Here is a 17,327-nt window from a genome sequence, read left to right on the forward strand (position 1 = left end):
AAACAGTTGCTCTTTTGAATATAATTTATTATGCAATAAGTCAAGAAAACCAGAAGTCAAGAATACCACTTCCAAACAAAAATAACACATTAACAAAAACAAAATAATGACTAGACTAGACAATGCAATAGCCAAAAATGTTATTCGGTATTCACCAAAAGTGTACAGGGGGAACATTTACTGTCTTCAAGGCTAACATGCTTGAGGAAATGAACAAAGAAACAAAGTGTGCCGCTTCAGATCAGCCAGATCGATACGGCAGTGTGCTGAGTGTGCAGCGGTCTGATTAGAAACCCAAACAAATCAGAATTCTGCTCCTAGCCTAACATTCACACTGTGCCCAGACATAAAGGAATAAACCGCGGGAGCACAAGTGACAACATGATTGATTACAAGAGCCGGCAGTCTTTGTTTCACCATCGGGTAATCGGGACAAAGCAGAGTGGAAGGCGCCGCGTGTGGATTTTGGGTGTGTGTGAGAGCAGGGCGAGTAGAGCAATGTTGTGTTAGAGGTGGTAACAGGCAAGGCGTGGCTGTTGAGACCACCCCCCCCCCCCCCCCCCCCCCCCCCCCACCCTCAACCTCTCTTTCGGACAAATCACCCACCCAGACAAATTGAAGTCCATCAAGGTGAAGGCTCATCGCTTCCCTCCTGCAGGCCATCCTCCAGCTCCTTCAGCCTTCCTGCCATCATCACCATCAGCGTTTTCATCTGGGAGGAGGGTGGAGGTCAGGTGGGGAAAGAGGACATTTTCGGGGGGGCAGAAGCGAAGCAAACAACGAGGAGGGAATAGATGGAGTCAGAACAGTGAAGGAATGAAGGAGAAAGCAGACATGAGGAGGGAATAGATGGAGTCAGAACATGAAGGAATGAAGGAGAAAGTGGACATGAGGAGGAATAGATGGAGTCAGAACAGTGAAGGAATGAAGGAGAAAGCAAACATGAGGAGGAATAGATGGAGTCAGAACATGAAGGAATGAAGGAGAAAGTGGACATGAGGAGGAATAGATGGAGTCAGAACAGTGAAGGAATGAAGGAGAAAGCAAACATGAGGAGGGAATAGATGGAGTCAGAACATGAAGGAATGAAGGAGAAAGTGGACATGAGGAGGAATAGATGGAGTCAGAACAGTGAAGGAATGAAGGAGAAAGTGGACATGAGGAGGAATAGATGGAGTCAGAACAGTGAAGGAATGAAGGAGAAAGCAGACATGAGGAGGAATAGATGGAGTCAGAACAGTGAAGGAATGAAGGAGAAAGCAAACATGAGGAGGAATAGATGGAGTCAGAACATGAAGGAATGAAGGAGAAAGCAGACATGAGGAGGAATAGATGGAGTCAGAACATGAAGGAATGAAGGAGAAAGCAAACATGAGGAGGGAATAGATGGAGTCAGAACAGTGAAGGAATGAAGGAGAAAGCAGACATGAGGAGGAATAGATGGAGTCAGAACAGTGAAGGAATGAAGGAGAAAGCAGACATGAGGAGGAATAGATGGAGTCAGAACAGTGAAGGAATGAAGGAGAAAGCAGACATGAGGAGGAATAGATGGAGTCAGAACAGTGAAGGAATGAAGGAGAAAGCAAACATGAGGAGGAATAGATGGAGTCAGAACAGTAAAGGAATGAAGGAGAAAGCAAACATGAGGAGGAATAGATGGAGTCAGAACAGTGAAGGAATGAGGGAGAAAGCAAACATGAGGAGGAATAGATGGAGTCAGAACATGAAGGAGAAAGTGGACATGAGGAGGAATAGATGGAGTCAGAACAGTGAAGGAATGAAGGAGAAAGCAAACATGAGGAGGAATAGATGGAGTCAGAACAGTGAAGGAATGAAGGAGAAAGCAAACATGAGGAGGAATAGATGGAGTCAGAACATGAAGGAGAAAGTGGACAGGTGGCAAATGAGGCGAGCAGCAGGAGGTAAAGGCAGAAAGAGGGGAGGAGAAGAGCGGAGGAGCAGGACGGTGAAACCCAGAGGGGGAGTGGTCAGGGGGGGAGGGGTGGGTAAGAGGCGGAGGTGGAGTGGCAGAAGAGACAGGTGGTCATTAATTGTACAAGGTGGAAAAAACCAAAACAAGAGTCTGTGTGAAACACACACACACACACACACACACACACACACACACAATGGCGGCACAACTGATGGGCTCCATCGCCGGATGCAGCTGCAGACAAACAAAGGCTCGTTAGAAAAACACTCAAAACACAAAAGCAATAATGACTTATAAAAATGTAGTGTTACTTCAGATTCTGCTGAAAGAAAGATATCAAATGACCTGTGATTCACTGGAGCGTAAAGCTTTGCGGCCATATTCAAAAACACTGCTGATGATGGACAGTAATCAATGAACAGGCCTAATGGCTTATGCATACATTACAGCCTGCAGGCTGCATGTGATGATTGAAAAGCACTGATTTTATTTCCTGGTCCAGTCGAAGTCCTTTGTAATCTCATTATTAGGATGTGTGCCACTGAGCAGTGATGAAGAGGTGGCTAGAAAAATCACCTCAAATTAATACAATCAGTGTGTCGTCATCTACAGCCTCTCACAGTGACTCCACACACAGTCGAGAGCAGGTGGATTTAAGTAGCCTACATATGAAGCAGACTAAATATGGGCTAAGCTCATTCCTTTAAGCATACAGTGAGTTAAAGCAGCCCTCTGTTTGAGCAGCACATGGCCTAGCTGTATTCGTATGGCAATGAAACGGGCTTCATCGTGTGAAATGTACTAGAGATCAGGAGAGTACAATTAAGATCCAAACAGATTTGTCTGATGGGATACAAAGATGGAAAATAACAAAAAACAGCAAAGATAATTGTATATGGATGGCAGTGACAGAACAATAGTGCACACACGCACGCACGCACACACACACAGTTTTTTTATGCTCACTTGTAATGTTTTTGTTCTTTTCTTACATGCAGCAAAACCTGTTTGGAATATATATATATATATATATATATATATATATATATATAATATTATATATATATTCTATAATAATATTATATATATATATATATATATATATATAATATTCTATATATATTCTATAATAATATGATATATATATATATATATATATATATATATATATATATATATATATATACTATAATGGCCATAGATAATATCTCAGAAAGTGGTGTATCATTTGTCACCAACTGGATAGCAGCAAAAGGATGGTAGAGTGTGAGTGAGTGGGTGAGTCAGAGACGTGGGCCAGGTCAGACAAACAAACATGCCATACTGTCAGTCACATCACCTGCTGCTGCAGTCAGAGACCCACAGACCTCACGATCAAAACATGTTTTTCCTCCAACAAAGATTCCTCAACATGCCCCCCCATCAGATCCATTGTCCCCCAGTACAAGAGAGTGGAAGGCACTAACACCACCTACTGGTCAATCTATAGTGTTGCGGGTATTTTCTTAGATTGATAAACAAAGGATGAACTGGAATAACTTGGGGAATCACTAGGCCAATACTGTACTGTCCAGTAGCCTCTGGATTTTCATAATATAGTAAATAGATATTGATCCAATGTAATTAAGAGTTGAAACTAACTGGTTCTTGATTAATATCGCAATATTGAATTATGTATGTATATATGAAGAGTTCATTTGCATAAACAGGTATCTCCGTTTGGATTTTTTATTATTTTATTTTATACATTGATGTATTGATACTGTAATTAATTTATTTTTGGGGCATTTTTATTATCAATCATAACTAAAACTAGAACGACCGCAACGCGGACTTATGCCTCCGCCATTAGTTCATTCTTGAGTCCAAGTGGATGTTGGAGCAAAATTGGAAGAAATTGCATCAAGGCGTTTCTGTGCAGAATTGGATATTTGAGCCAAATGTGAAGACATTTAGTCAATGTGTTACTGAGATATGGCGTTACCGAGCTAGAAAATGGCATTTGTTAGGTCACTGTGACCTTGACCTTTGACCTTTGATAACCAAAATGGAATCAGTTCATCCTTGAGCCTAAGTGAATGTTTAAGGCGAATCTGATGAAATTCCGTCCAGGCGTTCCTCAGATATCGCGTTAACAAGCTTGAAAATGGCGTTTGAGAGGTCACAGTGACCTTGACCTTTGACCACCAAAATCTAATCAGATCATCCTTGAGCCTAAGTGAATGTTTAAGGTGAATCTGATGAAATTCCGTCCAGGCGTTCCTCAGATATCGCGTTAACAAGCTTGAAAATGGCATTCGAGAGGTCACAGTGACCTTGACCTTTGACCTTTGACCACCAAAATCTAATCAGATCATCCTTGAGCCTAAGTGAATATTTAAGGCGAATCTGATGAAATTCCGTCCAGGCGTTCCTCAGATATCGCGTTAACAAGCTTGAAAATGGCGTTCGAGAGGTCACAGTGACCTTGACCTTTGACCTTTGACCACCAAAATCTAATCAGATCATCCTTGAGCCTAAGTGAATGTTTAAGGCGAATCTGATGAAATTCCGTCAAGGCGTTCCTCAGATATGGCGTTAACAAACATCCGTACGGACGGACAACCTGGATCCATAATGCCTTCGGCCTGGCTTCGCCGGCGGAGGCATAAAAACACGATTTCAGACGGACAAGCCCGTCTTTTATTGTCACACGATTACACACATCAACACATGCACGGAGGGCCACAACACACACATGCTGACGGTGGCCGGTGAAATTTGTCCTCTGCATTTAACCCATCCTGGCTTTGTCCTTTCCTCCGGGGGGCAGGCCAGGAGCAGTGGTCGCTTTCTCATACAGCGCCCGGGGACCGACTTCGGATGTTGTCGTCACTGGTCGGATGACGATGACGATCTGATCTTCTGCATGTTTTTAATGGGGGGGGGGGGGGTTATATACGGAGGAACCCCCCTGGGGGAGCACGGGGAGAACATGCAAACTCCACACAGACAGAAAGGCCCTTACGACGAGATACCACACCTGGGCAGTAGGCACTGAAGATATGGGGGGGAACACAACCACAGCGCCCACAGTGTCCCTTCTGACTGCGAGGCGACAGCTCTACCACTGAGCCACCGTGCCATATTCATCTGATAATTTTCACATAAATCACCTCAATAATGTTTTCTATGTGCACTCCAGGGAGTATCAAACAGATGTTTGTTCATTTTAAGAATGGCGTTTACCTGTTTTTGCAAATTAACTCTTCATATATATATATAGATATAGATATGTGTGTGTGTGTGTGTGTGTGTGTGTGTGTGTGTGTGTGTGTGTGTGTGTGTGTCTAATCTAAGCTGCTTTTTAACATTTTTGAGTTGTTGAACATGAAGAGAGTGTGAGACCATTGCCAGCTATTGTCTCATTGAAGAGTCTGCCACAGCACGAAGGGCCTGCCACAACTCCGCTGATGTCATCCCTTCTCCAGTGCAGCCAGTGCATTGATTCCCAATGAGAGAGGTGTCCTGGAGGAATGTGTGTTAAGCACCAGCAACAAGACAATGCAACACAAAGAAATTTGACTTCTGTGGCAACTGGCAATGCCTGGGTCAGGTCTCTTGTCTTTTCACCCCTTTCACACATCAGCAGAGTATAATAGGACTATACTAGCTGTGTTTTGGACAATATCATCAGGTTTAAGGCATGATGCGTCACGTCCGCACACAGTAACAGTGTGAACCTCGGGGTAGTAGAGGCTGTGGTGGTTGGATGAAATTGAAAACATCTCAAGTCATGGCAAGATGAACTGCATATGAGACAGACAAAGAACTGTTATGTATGAGTAGCAGTTTACCTCAGCCATTTGTTGTTCAACAAAGCCTCTGTACTCCAGTGTAACCGGCTGGTCTTTTGGGTCCTCTGCTGCCACCACCTGGTTGGCAGAGCCCAGCACATAACTGAAAGAAGATACATTATCATATTAGGCTGCTACAGAGCACAGACAAAGATTAGTTTCGTGCCAATTTGTTGCATAGTTGTTTGAATGGCAACTTGTGCAATTGCAGCAGCCCAAGACAGGTTTTGGATTGCTGGAGACAAATGTGTTGCGCTACAAGATGATAATATGACTTTTGGTGTTGTTGAAGCGGCAGGCCTGAATCACAGATGCATAAATGTCTCAGAGAGGGAAGAAATAAGTTCCAGAATTAAGTCTCTTGAAAATCCCCAAAAATTCTTGTAAGCAATTTGTACTCTTACACACTAGCAACTTTGGACACACCTGATTGAATGTGCTGTGTTTGAATCCCCCTCCTTACAGTGCTACAGTTTTGCTATATTACAATTATTCTGTGCCAAGAGAAATATGTATCCACTAGCTACTAGAGATTAAGAAAATAGCGTTTCTATTTATTATTGCTATGTAAACATTAATGCTGGATAATTTAATGACAAATAATGCATCATATTTGATTGGTTATATTTTGTGAGTAAAACCTGATGCTCTGTCCAGAGTGCTCTGATCTGAGATCAATTGGTCAACTTGCACTTATGAACACACCCATTCAAAGATTTTGCAACAGTTTTGTTAAATAAAGACATTTCTAATTCTTAAATTAACAACTAGAATGAATGAGCGCACCGCGGATATATGCCTCCGCCAACAAGTGTGCAGCAGTCGACATCCATGTCTGTCCAGACTTTTGCCGTTTGAACCAAATGTAAAGAAATTCCGTCAAGGTGTTACTGAGATATGGCGTTAGCGAGCTTGAAAATGGCGTCCGTGAGGTCACAGTGACCTTGACCTTTGACCACCAAAATGTAATCAGTTCATCCTTGAGTCCAAGTGGACGTTTTGAGGCAAATTAGACGACATTCCGTCAAGGCGTTCCTGAGATGTCACGTTAACGAGCATGAAACGAGGAAACTGGGAAGGTGTAGGACAAAAAAAGTGCGATGGTCAACTTCTGTCTGTGTGCTGCAGCGGATTTGTTGCTAGTGCCGCCTTGCATATGCGACAGCACTGATGCTCATCGGAGCTATGCCTTTTTTCTTTTTTTTACACACCGAACAATACGCCTCCCGGTCATTCCCAGTCACGGGCTTCAGTCATATGTTTGAACTCAGTGTGCTCCCACCACGACTCAGTGAATTTACATTTTCCCATTCTGTTTGCAGCCAGCACACGGAAGAAAACACAAGCCAGTGTTTCCCCTCGAAACTTTTTCAGGCCTGGAGGGATTTCGAAACGTACCTCGACCGCAATGGTGTGGGCCCTCGCTAGCCACGCTAAACTTTTAGCTAACCTGTTCGCATCTTTGTTATGTTGTTATTATGGGATGCAATGCGAACAGTTGTATTATGGGATGTGCGTTTCGCAGGCAACGACACGTTGACATGTTTTGGAACAGCACTGCACGCTGGCACAATGCTACTAAAAGCAAAATGCTTTTTGAAAAAATTGTTTTGAATGATTTGGCATCTTCTATTACTGTCAACACCAGTATTGCTGTATTCTAATAATATGCCATAAAGGTTTATTGAAATTTTGGGGAGAGCAGAAAAGATTTTTATTTTATTTTATTGCAATTCTTTTTCTGGCCTGGTGGGGGCGTCGTTGGCCTGGCCCCGGATACATAAATCCCAGTATCGATCTTTTAAAATGCATTTTTACATTTTGTTCTTTTCTTTTTTTTATAAACATAGGCTATAATATTATAGGCTGTGTGTGGTAGTTAAAACATAGTTTCAAGTTGACGTTTTATTTATGTTTGTAGTTGAAACAAAAACATAAAATACTGTAGGCTACATGTGCATTGTGCATGCAGTGCACCATGAGCCAGATGTACAGACCTCAAATCTGTTTGCACTATAATGTTTGTGAACTGGAAATGTTCATGAGCTGTATTTAATTTAATTTTATTTTATTTACAAAGCATTTATACTTTATGAAACACTGTTTACAACATGCTGCTGTTCAATGATTCTGTTGTATAGTGGAAATCTAAATTTGTTTGGCTTCTCACAGTCACAGAAGACTGTAAAGAAAGAGACAGAAGACTGTAAAGAAAGATAAGATGTTGAATGACTATGTTGGTCATGTTTAAATAAAAAATAATTACATGATGTAACTGCTTGCTTTATGGTCAATTCTTAATGTAAATATTAATATTTTTTAATAATGCACCAGGTTAGAGGGTTCCTTGTACAATTTACAGCATTAGTTCTTTGAGAATCTCTTCATTATCAAAGCCAAACTGGTATTGTAACTAAAATATCGATATCGAATCGTATCGTATCGGAAACCGTATCGACTTGGGACCTTGTGTATCGGAATCGTATCGTATCGGGAAGTCAGTGGCGATACCCAGCCCTAATGATGAGTATGTGTTGGTGTTTTATTACATTATTTGTCAGTACTTGCTGCTTATTATATATGATTGTGGACGGAGTGCTGCTTTAACACAGCATCACCACTGCTTCTAGTTTTTCTACGAGTGCTGTCATGTGATTGGCTTATTCATTCACCACCTCCCACTCCCTTGTGTTGTAACCAATGAGAAAGCATCCTCTCTGGAGTGGAGGCTGTTGTAATATCTGTCTTCACTGTGTGACTCTGAAGACGACGCTGCTCGTGTAGAAACGTTACTTTTTGTACCTCATTAAATGTGCTTGCCAGTGATTTCATGTGCTCCAGTCAATTCAACTGTTTCCAGTATCCTGTCCTCTTCTGAGAGCACCCACCTCCCTGTGTGGAGGGGCTGAAGCGCAAGAGATTCCTTCTACTCTATAAATAAATGTGCCTTCTAGGTGTTGTGCTGCTGAAGGATCACTGGCACATCTCTTCTGCTTTTGTCCTACATGACACATCTTTTGGACTGCAGTTTTTAAGTGCCTCTCAAAAGCCTACTCTAGAGACATTCAGCCAAAGCCAGGGTTCATACAGACATTACCAAACCAAACTCAAGGACTTTCAAGCAATTTTTCCAAGCACTTTTTTTTGTTCATTTTCAAGGACTACATGCAAATCAAATAATTTATTTTCAAATATAAATTTGGCCCAAAAGGGGCATCAAATTTGCATTATATTACATTTTGTTTTTAACAAGTTAATTCTACTATCCATCTTGGGAATGGGATTGGAAAATATTTGTCTAAAGATTGCTTTGACTTTGAACAGATGCTCATACCTCAGTAAGTGCCTTTTGTCTTTTTAATACAAACTTTGGTGAAAATATAAGACGTGACAGTCACTGACAGACAGCGCTATGTGGTTCATGTGAAATGCAATGACTTTTAAGCACCTTGTTTAAAAAAGGGGCTATTTTCAAGGTATTCCAGGATTTGACCCCCCCCCCCCCCCTCTAAATCCAAGCACTTCAAGCACCTTGGCAGAACCCTGCCTGGCAAACAACTTGGCCATCTTTGGATGCTCCGCGGAGACTTTTGAGCTTCCATACGATACACAGATGGCTCTGCACCTGGGAATGGTGGTGGCTAAAGACACTCCTCCTTTTGACCTGGAAGTCTACCACTCAATGACATGTACACTATATTATACAGATGGAAAAACCACGCCTGCACAAAGCAAATACACACAGTAGATTCCAGAAAATGTGGGGAGCTTTCCTAGCACAATTAGGGCTGTGCGATTTTGCCTAAAACTAAAATTGACGATTTTTTCTCTCAAAACTCGATTTTCGATTTCGATTTCGATATATTATACTATTATACTTCTCTAAACATTTGTTGCCCTGCAGAGCTCTTTTCCCCCCTTTTTTCCATAATTGCCAATTTACGCTTTTACTCTGAAGGTAGAACAACTCAACTTCCTGTTTTAGCTTGCCGCTGCTATGCTTAACTTCCTGGCTGTTGCTTGCTAACTTGACACTGGTGGATTTGCGTGTTCCTCCGTGAGATAATTATATTAGTGTCTAAGCGACCACCCGTGCTCGGAGTTATATCTGTACTAGAATAACACAAAGTCACAACAGGAATGCGTGGAACTGCGATAGCAGTTAGGGGGAAATTCAGACACACAGGGACAGGTGAGTCAGCTGAGGCAGCCATGAATACAGCCAATCTATCAGTACTCGGTGGCCTCACGTGTTGTTTTGTTATTATGTGAACTGTAAAGGCAACGTTTCATCGTCCGGTGATAATGTCTGTGTTCGTGTGCGCGCGTGAGTGTGTTGTGGCAATCGTTATCTTGTAGGCTACAGCCTGCTTTTTGGTCGGAGGTGTTGAAATAAGTCCATTGTGCTGCTGTTTTTAGTAGCCAGTATCACAGCCTCTAGAGAGACTTTACAGCGGTGAGAATGGACAAGTAGCAGCATGCGTACATGAGAGAGAGCCGCCCCGCGTAACGTACTTACCCTAGTTAAAGTGAAAAAAAAAAAAAAAAAAAAAAAAAACGATTTTACGATTTTCATTTTTTTAACATCGTCCTAACTAATTAATTCGATTACGATTCAAAATCGATTAATCGCACAGCCCTAAGCACAATGTCATATAACTTCATACTTTCCTAGCACAATGTCATATAACTTCATACTCATAGGTACTTTGTCCTGCTTAACTACATGAGTGGGGGTGTGGCGTTTGATTTACTTGTCACTCTCAAGATGTTACCACTGCGACAACCTTCTTGATAGGCTATTCCATCTCGTAAACTGTCTGGCAGCCAGTTTTGTTTTGTTTGTGTTGTTGTTGCCTTGTATTGTATTCCGTTACATTTACCACTGTAAGATTGAAAACTGTTAAAAAAAAGTGCCTATTTCATTTCTTTATTCAGTGGGCATAGGCTATGTTTGGGGTCTATGTTAGCATTATTAAAGCAGAAAGACATAGGAACTGTATAGTTAATATGCAATATGCATACTTTAATATTTGTTTATTTATCGCAAGTCGTATCATCATTGCTATATTGAACAATGTTATCGCACATCGCAGATTTTCCTCATATCGTGCAGGCCTAGTGGAAACATATACCGGTAATTGCATTTTATAATTAGTAGCAGCAAGGTCTTCCTTCTATTGTATTTGTTGGGGTGTAATATTGTGCTTGTGTGTCTATAATGTATGTTTGTTTTTTAATGGAGCCTGAGTCTGCCAATAATATGTTGATTGACTACTTTGTATGCATACAGCGGCTGTTCATTACGCAGCATGAGTTCAGTGAATGTTTCTTGACTTGTAAATGTGACAAACGCCACAGGGTCCAATGATTTCAAAATAAAATGGCCTCAGCTTACCTGTCGATGTCTGCTGCATTCATACAGAAGACAAATCTTTTATTGTCGAGCGTCTTGGGTGTGGAAACGTAAACCATGCCAAGCAGAGACTGGCAGCCTCGACAGCTAAGATCCACAATCAGACTGCAGGACGAAAAGCACAGGGAAGAAAGAAAGAAAACCAGCGAGCTTGACTTATATTCATGAATGGAAAACTCATAGGGTAGGTTAAGGTTTGTTCTTCTTACCAGCCAGTTCTTTTGGTCGGTTCATATCGGCGACTTTCTTTTCCAATCAAAACGTTGTCAGTGATACCTAGGATCAAAACACCAATAACATCATCTCAGACATTTTTCAAAGCAGCTACTCAACTTTAACTGCCATAAACAAGACATGAAGAGGCTAAACAGATATGCAACATATACAGTCTTTTGATGTAAAGTTTACATAAGCACCCACCCAGCCCCCGACACACAGACAGACACAGACACACACACACACACACACACACACACACACACACACACACACACACACACACACACACACACACACACACACACACACACACACACACACACACACACACACACACAATACTGCTAAAATGCAGAGTAGAGTTAGACTCACGTTTCAAATGTATTTGATCGTGACCATCTTCACGCTCTTCACTGCCAGCCCAGGACAGAGTGTCACCGACGGGCAACTTGCATTTCCCGCAGATGAAGACAGCGGGTCCGTCGTCGTCTTCCTGGTAGTCTTCTGTTAACGTCAAGTTTTTGACGACACCTGTTATGTCGTAGGTGGACTCTGTTAAGGTGCTAGTAAGGCTCATATCTTCAGTTTTCTGTCGGTATTTTGCCTTCGCCGCTGTCGAGTTCCCTCTTCTCTCCGCCATTTTGCTCTCTGTAGTAGAAGATTGACAGCGGCGTTGTTTTGAAAGTTACGCGGGTTGAGGAAAGAGTATCAAACTGAAGCGCGGTTTCACTCCTTTCTACTTCCGTCTTCGCTTTAATCTGACGTGTGTTGAGGTCTGGCGTCCAATTTAGCCACAGGTGCCCTGATTCTCTATCCACCTAGTTGGCAGTTCATTCATATTCAGATTTTATACATGCACACAGGCATGTGCGAGATGATTCTTCGCCCCCACGCACGCTGTTCCAGCCAAGCAGTGGCGATGTATTAAGGGGGTGGAGCAGGACGTGAACTCTCTTGACAGAAGCTCATCATCTTCGGAGGAGAGACGAAAGGAAAGGAAACGCGAAGGGTCAACCTGGATCACCCGGATGAACTATTTCAGCAATCTTTGTTTTGTCTTTTTCCTTTTGTATTTGGTCATATTTATCAGCATGGCTTTATTTTCTTCCCTTCATTAGCTACATATTTTGTACCCGTTCTTATCTGGAAAACGTTTGGTTACACTTCGTTCTTCTCATTGGTCGGTAACCAGGAAGTTATTTGAATAATTTGTGGGGCGCGAAAAACCAGAAACTATAACGTTAGTATTAGTTTTGTCTTGTGGCTGAACCTCTCATGCATGTTGAGTAGCTATACGTTTTCCCCCTGCCTTCCTACCGTCGCCATGTGTGACAAGATTAAGAGGGTAATGCACATCTGTTATTATTATTATTAACATTTCCATTTCTGTAATTGTTTACCATGGAGTCTCTGTTGACAAATGACTGATGAGTCTCGCGTCGAGGCTAATCGTGGAGAGTCTGTCGCTTCTCAGGTGAACACGTGGATCAGCACGGTGTTTGGAGACCAGTCTGTCCCTCAGTTTGAAGTCAACACAAGGACAGTGGACATACTTTACCAGCTTGCAGAGTCCAGTGAAGTGAGGTGCAGTGACACGTCGCTGCTTATAGACGACCTCAAACAGAAAGCCACTGAGTATCAGGCTGATGGTAAGAAACTCTGACAGATGGCAATCATAAAAACTGTTCAACTTCCAGTGGTGTAGTCAGTAATACAATAGAAACAGAACTCAATTGGCCATTCCTATGACCTAACATACTACAATTCAATCATGGCATGACTTATGCAGTGTTGGGCAGTAGCTTGCTACAAGTAGCGAAGCTACATAGCTTAACTACATTTCTCAGTAGCTTGGTGGTAGCTTCACTACTTTTGAACCAAGTAGCTTTTTCAGTAGCTAAGCTATTTATAGACCCAAGTAGCTTGTAGCTTCCCGCAAAAGCTACAAGCTACTCGCCAGAGAAAATCCATGAGCAAAGCACGCAGTGGAGATTTCTGCTGCGGTTTGGATTAAATGTGAGGAGACATTGCATATGTCAAGTGTGCCTGTGTAGCCAATAAAGCACTTCCAGTTCCATTATGATGGACAACAAGTGTTGTTTTCTCATCCTTGCTTTTTAGCATCCTTGCCTCTCTTGCAGCAAGACCCGGCACTACCTCTGATTGGGTTGGGTTTAGGCAATGAAGACTGACGATTGGTTAAGGATAGGGCAAAATATGTCATGTGCTGGTGAAGTCACATCAGCAACGAACTGTGAAAGATGGCAGAGCCAGAGGGAGCCACTGGCAGTGATGAAGAAGACACTCCAAATGTCCTTTCATAGGATTTAATAGTTCCTCAAACCTGGGCAGCAGCAACGAACGTTTCAGCCAAAGACCTTCCTCAGCGTTGTGCTGTGTCAGGCAAAAAAGACGGCTAAATACAATCATGCCGGAAGTACAATCAATTACTAAATAAAACATTTTACAACACAATATGGCTTACCAGTAGAAGCAAGGATCTGATTATCAAGAAGTAATTAGAAAAACATTTAGAATAATCACAAGTACAAGAAAGAGTTGTATAATTAAGCAATATAGCATGAGAGCCAGTGTGTTGTGGCATATATATCCCGCTGATCAGCTGTTATCCCACGAGGCCACAGGTTGATGATTGGTATGAATGTAGACATGAATGATGGTGGTCGGAGGGGCCGTTGAGCGCCGATGTGTGGCTGCCACGCTTTGGAACCACCGGTACGAATGGTGTGAACGAATAATGATTCTGTGAAGCGCTTTGAGCACTTGGAAAGGCGCTATATAAATCCAATCATTATTATTATTATTATTATTATTATTATTATTATTATTATTATTATTATTATTATAACTGCTGAGCAGCGGGATATATGCCACAACACACGCAGCTCGAGTGCTATATTGCTTTTATAAAACGGTTTCCAAGCAAGTATGATAATATAATAATAATAATAATACTATAAGTCCGACTGGCATGGCATTCTGGTAGAGTCAGTTGAAACACTACTGTAAGGCGGGACCTCTAGCAAGAAGATAGACGTGTGGGTGATTTGATTGGATCGTTCTGGAGACTGAAGTTGACATTGGCCAATCCTGGCGCTTGCTGAGAAGCTGAGAGCTTTCTGCAAAGCCCGACACCAACTAACGTTACGTCTTATTTAGAAATGCGGGGTTAACAGCCTTTTTTTTGCAAAGAAGACATTAGCCCGCGTCTATTCTTGTACAAAACATAATTTTCTGCGAAGTATTAGTAAAGTTATAAGCGAAGATCGATTCACAAGGATCTGACAGCTGTCTCCGCCATTTTGTTTTTTCTACATTGTCATTTGAGGTAACCAAAGCCTTTTAGTAAGAGAGTTGCGCCATCATGCGTCATGGCTCTTCAAATAATAATCAATGGCCATGGGTTATGAGAGTGGTATACGGTATTTATACCATGGCTGTGAACCAATCAGATTGCTTGATTTGAGAGAGCCGTTTTATAAACAATTATATAATTAAAGCGTCCAAGACGGTTTTCCACTTTACAAGTAAGCAGAAATATATGAAAGCCTGAGAACGAAAAATAAGTAGTAATTCAATTACGGTAGTTACAAACCAGTTTGCAATCTCTTTGGATCTGACATGACTTAGACGTTCTCCATCTACTCTCCAAAACGTTCCTGTGCTCCATAAGAGTGATAAACATTATGGATATGAATGCATTTGATTGTGATATTAAAGATAATGTATGTTAAATCGAAACATGATGCTGTGATATTGTCCAAATCTCCAAGAAGCCTTTTATTTTTATTTTTTCCTGTGATGGCTATACTATACTAGTCCTACATAATAATTTCCTACTCAGTGGACATACAGGGTCTGAGAATTTATAGTGATACTCTTGTCTTGTCCTAACCATAGAACTGGCCTAGTGAATGTTATTCAACTTTTGTATATCCTACTGGAAATTAACTCATTGAGTGCCAGCCACTTTTGGAGAACGGACGCTCCCAGTGCCAGAGTTTCAGAGCGTTTTCAGTGATTTCTCGAGGCCCACAGAATATTGTGTGATATTACTATGTAAACACCGAACACGCACAAAGAACGACCTGACTCTATTGTATCATCATCAGCAAAAAAAAGTTTATTGATACCATTTTCCGTTCTTTAGTTATGAGCCGGAGAAGATAGGTTGTTTTGAGCAAAAACATGCGTTTCAAATTAGAAGCTGAGATATTCCGCCTTTTGTGAAATGAAGCATTTCAAGCACATTCACTGACTCTGAAGATAATATTTTCTGATGTAGTGACGTGGTGTAGTTGTGTGGTGTCCTGCGTGCCCCACCCCCCTCTCCCCCCCTCAGCTGCAAACTCCTCCCCACACTAACACACAGCCTAACACGCACCCAGTCTATTTTCGGAGTGCTCCGTTTTTGTGCGCCGGCTCCCAGCGCGACACGGAAAAGCCAAACCGGACTGCTGAGAATGGTTTGGCCCTTTGGCGTCGGGTGCTGCTTTTCTGGCGGCTAATCGTGTGGAGAAACTATGCAGACAGACAGACAGAGGCAGAGGGGCTCAGTTGTGGGCGCGGATTGACTGCTGTTCGCAGCCAACGTCAGCTCCAGACAGAGCAATCTATATGGCTCTGGCTGCAGCATGAGCAGTTTCTCTTTCATCACGGGGCTTTTTCCTGCTGTTTTCCGGACCTTTCTCTAATCTGGAGAGCACTGTCGCCACCTAATGAGTCCGTAAAATAGGTTATACACCTTCAATAGCTACAATATTTGTACAGGAGATGCCTGAGGCCAGAGGTGTAGTGCTATCTAGAGAAGTGGGGGAACGCACCTATATGGGGAACACCTGCACACGCACAGGTCCCAACAAAGCCCCCCCCCCCCCCCCCCCCCCCCCCCCCCATGCACGCACACACGCTAACGTTCACACAGCCTATTCATTAATTAATCGTTCGGGGCGGGTAATAATCGCTTATATCAATGAATTAAACGAGCAAACTCACGGATTCCTCAAGTGCTGCAAACCACTGTCACTGACACACGACTAACTTGTGTCCTCTATAAACACTGCAGAAGCCCGTGACATTTGCAGCTCTGAAACTAAAATACGTAGCCTATATGGGCACAGCAGAGCAGAGTCAGTTATCAACACAAACAGCTAAACAATCTCTCAACCAGCGATCACACAAGTTGCACAAGGCAACTGGCATCTGGCGATGCAAATTGCAATGGGGTGATTAACGCTAACTTTTGATTCAACCGCGTTGAAAAGAAACACGCTTTTAACATTGTTTCTTCATGCTTGTAAACATACCTTTTTAGCAGCTGGTCCGAAAAATGAAAGGATGTTTGGCTGCCTTTTTCATCTTTACTTGTTATAGTGAGGTAGGCTACTGGTGGAAAAAAATATATTTTGATGCTGAAAAAGCCAGTATGTTTCAGTATAGCTTTTATTAAACTGAGGTTTCCCCCGTGCTGTAGCTAGTTAAGGTGGAATGTTTCCTTTTCCTTCAAGCCACGAGTTGATGCTGTGTGAATCATTCAGCCCACCTTAAATATAGTTAAGGTGGAATGTTTCCTTCTTTCTTCAAGCCGCGAGTTGATGCTGTGTGAATAATTCAGCCCACCTTAAATATAGGACGAATGACAACGTTGTCAAGTTTCACTCATTTTATTGGCTCGACATGCACACACACACTGACACACACAAAACACCCCTTGGAGAAGTATGGGAACGCCGTTCCCCCGCGTTCTACCGGGACTACACCTATGCCTGAGGCTTTGATCCATGTCCCACCGTCAAAAAAACGCAATTGACGAACATACTCATCCTTGGCAGTTGGCACTCTACGTTAGTATCTGAATTGACGAACATACTCGTCCTTGGCACTCAATGAGTTAAGCTGTTAG

At 42.3% G+C, this 17,327-nt stretch overlaps 2 protein-coding genes across 2 annotated transcripts in view; one reads left to right on the forward strand and one right to left on the reverse strand.

Moving 5' to 3' along the window:
• Positions 1 to 591: 591 nt before the first annotated feature.
• mis18a (MIS18 kinetochore protein A) lies at positions 592 to 12,036 on the reverse strand. The gene is made up of 5 exons (XM_083634132.1): positions 11,777 to 12,036; positions 11,395 to 11,461; positions 11,168 to 11,290; positions 5,770 to 5,872; positions 592 to 712 (listed from the first exon to the last, which is right to left on the reverse strand). The coding sequence occupies exons 1-5, from the start codon at positions 11,979 to 11,981 to the stop codon at positions 626 to 628; spliced, it is 585 nt and encodes a 194-aa protein (XP_083490258.1). The 5' UTR covers positions 11,982 to 12,036; the 3' UTR covers positions 592 to 625.
• A 509-nt stretch (positions 12,037 to 12,545) lies between these two features.
• Positions 12,546 to 17,327, forward strand: part of haus1 (HAUS augmin-like complex, subunit 1) — a 15,499-nt gene continuing 10,717 nt past the window's right edge. Inside the window, exons 1-2 of the mRNA XM_083638262.1 lie at positions 12,546 to 12,749; positions 12,879 to 13,053. Of these exons, the coding sequence (XP_083494388.1) occupies positions 12,684 to 12,749; positions 12,879 to 13,053 (241 nt within the window). The 5' untranslated portion in view covers positions 12,546 to 12,683. The remainder of the gene's footprint in view (positions 12,750 to 12,878; positions 13,054 to 17,327) is intronic.

Source organism: Poromitra crassiceps (genome assembly GCF_964638095.1).
Source record: "Poromitra crassiceps genome assembly, chromosome: 1".
NCBI classification, from domain to species: domain Eukaryota; kingdom Metazoa; phylum Chordata; class Actinopteri; order Beryciformes; family Melamphaidae; genus Poromitra; species Poromitra crassiceps.